This window comes from Austrofundulus limnaeus, unplaced genomic scaffold (genome assembly GCF_001266775.1).
Source record: "Austrofundulus limnaeus strain Quisiro unplaced genomic scaffold, Austrofundulus_limnaeus-1.0 Scaffold53, whole genome shotgun sequence".
Classification (NCBI taxonomy): Eukaryota; Metazoa; Chordata; class Actinopteri; order Cyprinodontiformes; family Rivulidae; genus Austrofundulus; species Austrofundulus limnaeus.
In genome coordinates this window covers 2937-12370 of record NW_013952455.1, presented here as the reverse complement: position 1 = coordinate 12370, position 9434 = coordinate 2937, and the positions used below count along the sequence as shown (strand labels likewise).

General features: G+C 38.4%; 1 protein-coding gene across 1 annotated transcript in view; it reads right to left on the bottom strand.

The window, feature by feature from the left end:
• Nucleotides 1-267: 267 nt before the first annotated feature.
• Nucleotides 268-9434, bottom strand: part of naa60 (N-alpha-acetyltransferase 60, NatF catalytic subunit) — a gene marked incomplete at its 5' end in the record, with an annotated part of 11470 nt that continues 2303 nt past the window's right edge. Inside the window, 4 exon segments of the mRNA XM_014008805.1 lie at nucleotides 268-1017; nucleotides 3285-3519; nucleotides 6080-6176; nucleotides 6829-6958. Of these exon segments, the coding sequence (XP_013864259.1) occupies nucleotides 861-1017; nucleotides 3285-3519; nucleotides 6080-6176; nucleotides 6829-6958 (619 nt within the window). The 3' untranslated portion in view covers nucleotides 268-860.

The window sequence follows — 9434 nt, the reverse complement described above, 5'->3', positions numbered from 1 at the left end:
CAGAGCCATCGTCCACAGGTAGGATACATTTTTATAACCTTTCCACAAAACGCCACTTCAAAACATTCAAGCTACCCTCCTAATGCCCTACCTTAACTGTGTTTCAAAGCTGCCTGTTTCATCACCAATCTCTAAATTTATTACAGCTCATTAATATTTTAGCCAGCTAATAACTCAAAATTCTGTTTTTTTAAAAAAAGGGACAAAGAGTGGTTCTCTTCCAACAAGGCCCACAAACAGCATGTGATAGAATATACGTATATATTGAAATAAATTTATATATTAGCTAAGAATAGTATATACAAATAGAATATATAGTCTCTGACAGTGGTTGAAAAAGGAGCTAACAGAGTTAGGCCTGTTGTCTCCTCCTGTGTTACCCTTTCACAATAAAACTACTATCTGTACCAGACTCTGTTCCTCTCTGCTGTCCGGCCTGAATGCAAGTCTGACGCAGCTCGCCTGAGGAATGACAGGGTAAACAGAGATTACAGGTAGAGTAACGATGGGATAGTGTTATATACACACACGTATAGGAAGTGAAACATCTTGTGGGTTTCTCTTGAAGAACACCACCTGAAAGTATAAATGTAACCCTGTATATGAGTGAGTACAGAATCCCATGCTAAATGTGTTCTGAATCTATGAAATACACATAAAACCTGAGTCATTTCGTCAAACACAGGCAGAGAGAAGCCACATAAGACTGAGAATGTTGTGAACGGATGTCTGTACAGGGGAAGACTGGCAGGGAGCAGGGTAGCGGAGCTCTTTAAAAAACATGAAAAAAAGGGACGAAGAGAAAGTTTAAAAAAAATCACAGATGTCGTGGACGCTGCGTAGCTCCGGCGTGCACTGCGTCACATGGTTCTGCTGTACTGGATGCCGGTCTTGGAGGCGATGTTGGACCAGGGCAGCAGAGAGCGTAGCAGGGACTGGGCCTGGCGGTACAGCCTCTGAGGGATGGAGCAGGGGCTCAGGCTGGCCAGAGTGGAACCGATGTGCTGGATATAGTCAGTGGAGGAGCAAGTTAAGGAATAGGTCAACTTTTACAGGCATTTATTCTTTAAATGACCAGACAGTAACATTAATGCAATTTTAAAGGAATATTTCAGACATTCTGAGAGGGGTTTTGTGTTAAAGCTAAGAGAAATGAACATCTTACCTGTTGTGGATGGCTTTTTGAAAAACCTCAGTTTGGAGAAATGGAAGTTTAATTCTTACCAGAATGATGAGTTAACTAGTCTGTAAGCAAGTGATAAAAACGTGGAATGCTGCCGATCTAAAACAACTCAAATATTTCTTAAACTAAGGCATTTCTATGGGATAAATCTTGTGCCAGCAGGAATTGATTTTGAATTGCTCAGATTGAATCTGTATGTGCATAATTTGAAATTGAATGCATTGGTTTGATAATGAATTTTACTAAATTGAAACTGAATTTAAAGTTATGAATTTGAATTAAGTTGCTTTGAAACTGTATTTTGGTTTATTAAAAATTCAGTATGACTACTTTCACTTTCAGCTCCATAATTCAGATTTTTGTGTCACACATCCATGCTATCACCACATATACAATATGTATCAGCTCAGAGCTACACATTCTCCTCTTGTCACTGAAGTTCTCCATCCACATGACAGAGAGGGGAACACAAAAATGACTCAGCTGCAACTGAAAATATGGATGGAGGACCTCAGTTTAGCTTGTTTGTCGCACTAGCACCGACCTAATACATATAAGGCAGGGGTGCAACGATACAGGAAATTCACGGTTCGGTTCGATACTTTAGTCTCACGGTTCGATATTTTTTCAATACAAAAAGAGAAATTTCCATGCCCCTTTTAACTTGTAACTTATTTATATTAATTTCGAACATTTGTTTAACCTCAAAAGTACAGTTTTTTAATTAAATGTTGCTGAAACAGCAAGTTTCTCAGTGGACCTGCTCTCAAAAATGCAGCCTAGGTGGAGTAGTCGAACACAGATCCACTGATCCTTTAACACAGAGCATCTTCAGAAGACAAGTTGATAAAGTAAATTTTTAAAATTTGTATTGTTCGATACAGCACTGTTCGATACGGGTACATGTATTGTTGCACCCCTAATATAAGGCACTATAGAGTTGGCGCTAGCGCAAAGGTTAAAAGGCTAAACTGAGGTCCTCCATCCATATTTTCAGTTGCAGACTGAGTCATTTTTGTGTTCCCCTCTCTGTCATGTGGATGGAGGACCTCAGTGACGAGAGGAGGATGTGTAGCGCTGAGCTAATACATATACTGTATATGGTGATAGTGTCGGGGCTAATGCTAAAGCTAACAGGCTAAGCTGAGGTTCTTCTTCCATGAAGCAGCTCTGTTGTCCTCCATCTATATTTTCAGTTACAGACTGAGTCATTTCTACCTCCTCCTCTCTGTCAACGCTCTCTGGTTTCATTTAAAAGAGTCGATCATCAGATATTGTCCAAGATTAACCTTCAGGGTGGATATAGCTCGCTAGCAACCTCGCACTGATGACCTATCTACGTCATCATTTACCCAGAATGCTTTGTGTGTAAATAAAATGGCTCCATCTGTGTTAAAATTTACAAAAGTAAACAGCCTACAGTATTTTTACAGTCTTTATTTAACAGTTAAAATATGTTTTTATTAAATAAAGTCTAATGTTACAACTAATCGTGGATCCCTTTAAAATGTTTTGATAGATGATCTCAGGTCACTTCATCACTGATCCCCACAGTAACTGGTGACTGATAGATGGAGAATCTTAACAACAGCTAACTGCTGATGTCTGCTGAATGTTACAAAATGTGACTCATTTTCATTTTTCGCACATTTGTCGATGACGTTGGTGCTTCACCGAAAATGTTCTTCCGAAGGTGCGAAAAGCAGAAGAAGCAGAGCAAAACAAATTTTTATGTAAATAACGACGTAATGAGAAATAGATGCTGCTRTAAAGGTTTATAAAGAAGCAGTGGCATGAACTGCTATATAAGTTTGGAGATTGGAGTTGTTTAAAGACAGCAGCAATCCTCTTTGGTATTTGCCTGTTTAGCCTAGTCGTTTAATCTGAACGCAACTCTGGTTCTCCAAACTTCAAACAGACTTTGTTTGAAGAGCCATCTTCATCAGGTAAAATATGAACTGTTTGCAACTTTTACACAAACACTTCAAAATATCCAAAATATTCTTTAGCACTGTAAACGGAATCTACTGTGGCGAGGATCAACTGTCAGACAACACAAAGTGAGCGAGCGACCGGTTTCTCTGCTTTCACAAAAGGATATAATATTGTCCAAGGTGGATGACCTCCGTTAATGTAGAGCACATATGTGAAGCCGTCTTTGAGGACGCCGCGGATGGAGTAGTAGTAGGGCAGGTAGTGGTGCTGCCGGAAGTCCCTGTTCTCGTAGAAGTGGATGGCAGTGGTGTTGGTGGTGAGGACGTGCAGGTAGATGGCCTTACAGTGGTCCTGGGCTGTGGTTGAGATGTGCTCCTTCAGACTGTCCAGCAGCAGGGAGCCTGGACGGTGGGAAGGGGAGAAACAGAATAGAAAGAGTGCTCAGTCAGTGAGATGGAGAAAGAAAAGCAAGGAGTTGTCCTTCGAATGACACCGGTCATGTCAAACATTTCCTTATCTTTGTGCATCTACAAGTAAAGGGAAGAACGTACACAACAAACCAAAAATGGCTTTTCTAACACTTTAAATGTGCCGATGGACAAGCACTGAAGCATTATTACTATCATCATAAGCTACGCTCACACTGCAGGTCTTAATGCTCAGTTCCGATTTTTTGAAAAAATCCGATCTTTTTGTGTGAACGTTCACATTACATTTTAAATGTGACCTGCATCAGACCCCTGTGTGAACGCTACACAGCACTGATGTGACACGCATGTGCAGTAAAAGACGTGACGTCTCATCAGCCGGCTTGTTTGTTTACAGAGCTAGCATGGATGCTACATTTTGCACATCAAATCGGAAGTTGTTGTTTAATCAGAGCCAATTAAATAATTATCTGACATGCTTCTTTAGTTCAGTGTTTATATCTGAAGCTGCCTCTGACCGGGATGCTCCAGTGAAGGGTTTTTTTTTTGAACGAAACTACGAGCTGGAAAAAAGTATCGACCGAGTATCGAACTTTAGGATCGATACTCTCCGCGACCCAGGCTGGACATGTTATTATCAAACTATCTACATGGAAAATGAAAAGTAAAAAGATGAAGCAACTGGACTTGTGTTTTGGAGCTGTAAACACATGGAGCTACAGATTTAAACAGCGAGACTTGAGGTTAGTGTCTTATCGATCCTTCACCTCCTCCTCCTGATGAAAAAGTCAGATGAATGTGACATGAGCGTTCACACTGCAGTCACTTTGAAAACATCAGATATATATCCGATTTAAAACCACATACTGAAACGGCCTGGGTCGGATTTGAAAAAATCGGATTTGTCGCGTTCAGACTGTCATAAAAAAATCGGATATGAGTCAGATGGGTCAAAAAAATCGGATTTGGGTCGGATTTGCCTGCAGTGTGAACGTAGCCTTAGATAGTTTTGATCTGCTACTCCTCCTAGTATTAGAGAAAGCACACAAAAAAACAACAACAACACAAAAGCATGCATCTTGATCAGGAATAATGTGCCCTTATATTAGTGGTACATCATATGATATGAACAAAATACAAAATTTGTTAGTAAATAAATAAACAATAAAACAATTTCCACATAGACAATAACAGGATTATTATTATTATTATCTTCAGAAGTTCCTGTTATTCATTTGGTTGACATAAACAAATAAATAAATAAATAAATAAATAAATAAATAAATAAATAAATAAATAAATAAGTTACAATAGCAAACAACATCTTGACTACTTTGACTTGAACCTGTATCCTCATTTTGCAGGTAAACTCAATGGTTCTGCTGAATGTTGCGAGCAGGGGTCGCTGCAGTACATGGCGGGGTTTCTTGTTGTGTGGGCGGAGTTTGTCCTAAATGTGATTGGTCAGATTGACTTGTTGTGTGGAGAAGCAATGGTAACATGTGAATATGGACGGACAGCCTTGGACACTCATAGACTCCGTCATTGGTATATTTTTATTTATAAGGCCTTAATAGGACTTCTTCCATTATATATGTTGGTCTACATAAATAGAAAGTCCACTGGAGGATACTCTCTTCGTTGTGAGAATTTATCTTTGCTTTCGGTGCCTAAAGTCTGAACTGAACTTGGAAAGAAATCTTTACAGTTTTCTGCTCCATCTTCTTGGAATCAGTTGCAGAGACACTTGAACCTAAATGGGCTGTTGTCTCTAAAGGTTTTTAAGGCTGTTCTTACTGATTTTGGGAAATAATCATCTGTTTGTAAATGTTTTAACTGAAGAATCTTTTATTTTTTCTATCTATGATGATGCTGTTTCTATTTTTGCTGTGAATGTTTTGTAACCTCTGTGTACTGCTGCCAGTCTTGGCCAGGATCCCTTTGCAAAAGAAACTCTCAGTAGGATTTTCCTGGTGAAATAAAGGTTTAATAATGATATGATTTATTGACTGTTTATGTACAGCTTAAAACAGAAAAGTGTCTAAATAAATTGAACAGGTAAACATAATTTAGTGACTTCAAATACGCGACAATCACTTTATTATTAATTTATATTGATATAAAGTGATCTTTTTACAGGCTGGTTAGGGCTGTTTTGACTGAGCCAAACTGTTACACGTCTCACCACATGTACAGTGTTCAAACTTTGTGCAGCTAGCACCTTCTTGCCTCATTAATTATTATTTACATTTAAAAATATAGGTGCTTTCTGGCCATTTTGACCAAGCTGCTCCTAGCTGCCCCCAGCTTCTTCAGACCCCAGCCAACACAGTCAATCCAACCAATCACATCTTTAACAACAAACTACGCCCACAGAGGTCAAACAGACCCATCGTGTCTTGGACAAACTCCTCCCACAAAACAAAACAAAACAAAAMAAAACCTCCCACTTAGTGACTGCAGAGACCCCCTTCTCGAATGGTGGGGTATAAAAAAGAAATGCTATTTTTCTGATTTTCTGACCAGGTTTTACCTATGCCATGTTTCCTGAACTCTTTGACCACGCCCAGGCTGAGGATGTAGGCCACCTGTGTGTCCACAGGAAAACTGGAGGCCAGGATGTCTCCATCCTAACACACATTCAAACACAGAAAGAAAAAGGGGGGATGAAGATGCAGAATCCCAGTGAACATTCAAAAAATAAAAAAATTGGTTTAGTTTTCATCTCCTTTTGTTGTAAATTGGGATCAATCTGAACATGTTCAGACCATCGAGATCTTTGTCTAAACAAATCAAACAGTGAAGGCAAATGAGAAAACGCAAATCCTGTTCAGAAGGGAAATTACTGAGTCAATTGTTTGTGAAAACTCCAGCCTGATGTGAGAGGATCAGATTTCAGGTAATCCTCTAGAGGAATACATTTGATGTTGACATTTTGTATAAAAGTACATCTACTGATAAAACTATTATATCAATAGTGTAAAATCTGACTTATGAATGTTTTAGGTTTTAGAATTGTTGAACATATTTAAACTCAAAACAAGTTTTGGAAGTTTGTTTGAATAAAGTAAAATAAACATTTTCTTCAGTTGTATATTTACTGCTCTACTTTCATCCTTTTTTAAATCCCATTTTCAATCTCTCTCAGCCAGGAGCATCTGATTTGTCTCCTTAGCACACTAAAAACAGACGTCAATAAGTAAGCGAGCCAAGTCTGCTGGTTCTACATGAGAACATGAAACGAGTCATTTCTGCCTTGTGTTTGACACAGCAGAAACTGACCTCTTTGTGTACTTTGGTCCGGCTTTTGATCTCGGCCACAATCATTCCCACGATGCTCCCTCTGAAGGTGGCAGCGAGGGAGAAGAACTTCTTGTTGGAGGTGATGTCTTGATACCATGAGTCCGGGTACCTGGAGTCAAACATGAGACAAGAGAGCAGTCACTCCCAAGAAACATAACACAACTGTAGGCTTTCTTACAACAGGAGTCATTTGAGGTTAGACTGAAAATAAAAAAAAACAAACAGACACACACAGCTGCTGTGGAAAATAAGGAAAGGTTAAAACAATATATATTTCATCAAATCCCTAATGTTGAAATTAGGAGTTTACTGGTGCATATAATTACAGTTCAGCATAACAGCGATCATATAATCACCTCAAAGCAATCATTTGCTTGCAAATCAACAAAAGATGAACTTTTTGAGTTCGCACTATTTAAAATGGCCACCACAGATCATCAAACTTTGCCTAAACACAAATGGCTATAAGTCAGTCCAGATTTATCACTCAATATTCTGAGGTAAAATTTGGTGTGGTAGTAGCTGAGGGTCACTCTCAGCATACAGTCTTAGTACTAACAACTCACTGAATGTGTTGTTTCAAACTTTGAATGCAAAAGCAGTTTGTGTTGGGCAATAAATGCTTGTGTCATTGTACTATAAAATTTGTTTGAAAACGTTTACATTGCTAGTCTTATTGCTCCAATTTGAACTGTAAATTAGGGGTGTAAGAAAATATCGATACACTGAAATATCGCGATATTTCATTTCCCGATACTGTATCGATATTCTAAAGCCCTGTATCAATTTTTTATTAAGGTTTAAAATGTCAACTTTCCTGCCAGACGTTCATTTTTATGTTGTAGTTCAGCCTCTGACCACTAGTTGGCAACAGTGAGCCAGCCTTTTGGCTCCTCTACCTCTTGAGGTAGAGGCTATTGTTAAGTGTTGGGTGACCAAATTGTAAATTAATATTAAAAACTAAAAGCTGCAAAAAATATATTTTCAAACTATTTATTGGCAAATTTAGTATAATAATTGAAAACATGGATGAAATAAGAAACATGAAACAAATAAAATAAAATACATACAAAGCAGAACACAGCTAAATGTATCAAAAGTATGTCTGTAATATTAGAATTTCTGAGACAATAAATTTTAGTTTTTCATTTTTTTCCCCTGTAAGAGGTTTTTATTTAATAGAATTTTTGGACAAAAAAATCACAATATATCGCCTTGCTTACAGTATCGCAATATATCGTATCGTGACCCCTGTCATGATATGTATCGTATCGCCAAATTCTTGCCAATACACAGCCCTACTGTAAATATCATCATACAGTGCATGTGTCAAACAAAAGGTTTAGCTCCAAAACCAACAGCTATTTTTTTTGTTTTTGTTTTGGTTGTTAATAGTACAAAAACAAGTGTTTGTTTCAGTAATTTGACACAAAMTTGATACAAAATAAAAGACCACACGGAACTGAATAACATCTCCAAATGTGAAAATACAAAACAGATCAAACGTTAAACACACGCATGGCTCTTCTCAGCTAACTGAGTGCTAGTCATCTATTCATGCATGGGTGGCTCTTATTCAACACCTGGTGACGTATTTGACATTTAAGATACTAGAGGGTGTTTTAAAAGTGCACAAATTATGACCCTTTTGGTTTTCCACCTTTCCCCTTCACTGACCTCATCCTCGATCAAATGAAATTCTAAACTTTTCCATGCAGCTGATTAAAAACAAACAGGCAGTTTTTAAAGTGTTGTAAATAGTATCACCTTCTGCACCATTTTTGTTTTGGTTATTAGTAACAAGCAAAAATAAATAAATAAATAAAAAATGCTGGTATATCCTGTGACACATACAGTATATTTTTTGTCTGATTCAAGTAGTGGACCCGGACTTCTGTACCGTAATGGTCCAGTATAAATAAATATACTCCTACACCCTGGTTAATACACTTCAATTTATGCATTTCAAGCCACTCCAAAAGAAAGTTGCAATAATGAATCCTTTATGACTTTGTGATGTTGCAAATCCTTTTAAAATGCTGAAAAAAATCTGACTCTAACAACAGAAAATGCTTACATTATAACCTTAAATGCAAAAATGGATACATATAAAAAATGTAACAAGACAAAAGATCCAATATTTTGACTGTTTGTAAGGTAAAGCCAAAGTAAATATCAGAATCGAAGCTTTGCTTGTATTGCTATTCCTCATACTCCAGGTTGTTCCCTTTCAGTCANGTGGTGCTCGAGGCTGTCTCTGTGACCCCCCTTTTGAGCCCTTGGAGTCTGTGGATTTGAAGTTCCTTTCATATAAAGTTGTGTTGCTTTTAGCACTAACAACTGTTAAACGGGTTGGGGATCTCCATGCTCTGTCTGTAAATCCCTCCTGTATTCAGTTTTCACTNCTATGGCTCTGGCGGAGCTCGGAGCTCAGGTACCGGCCGAGAGTCCCTTGCTGCCTCTCCTTAACGAGATCCGACTCACCGCGGACTACATCCTCTGTGCGTCCCGCAGCGTAGCGCTCTCCCTGGGCAGAGGTATGGCTTCAACCGTGGTGGCGCAGAGACATATGTGGTTGACACTCT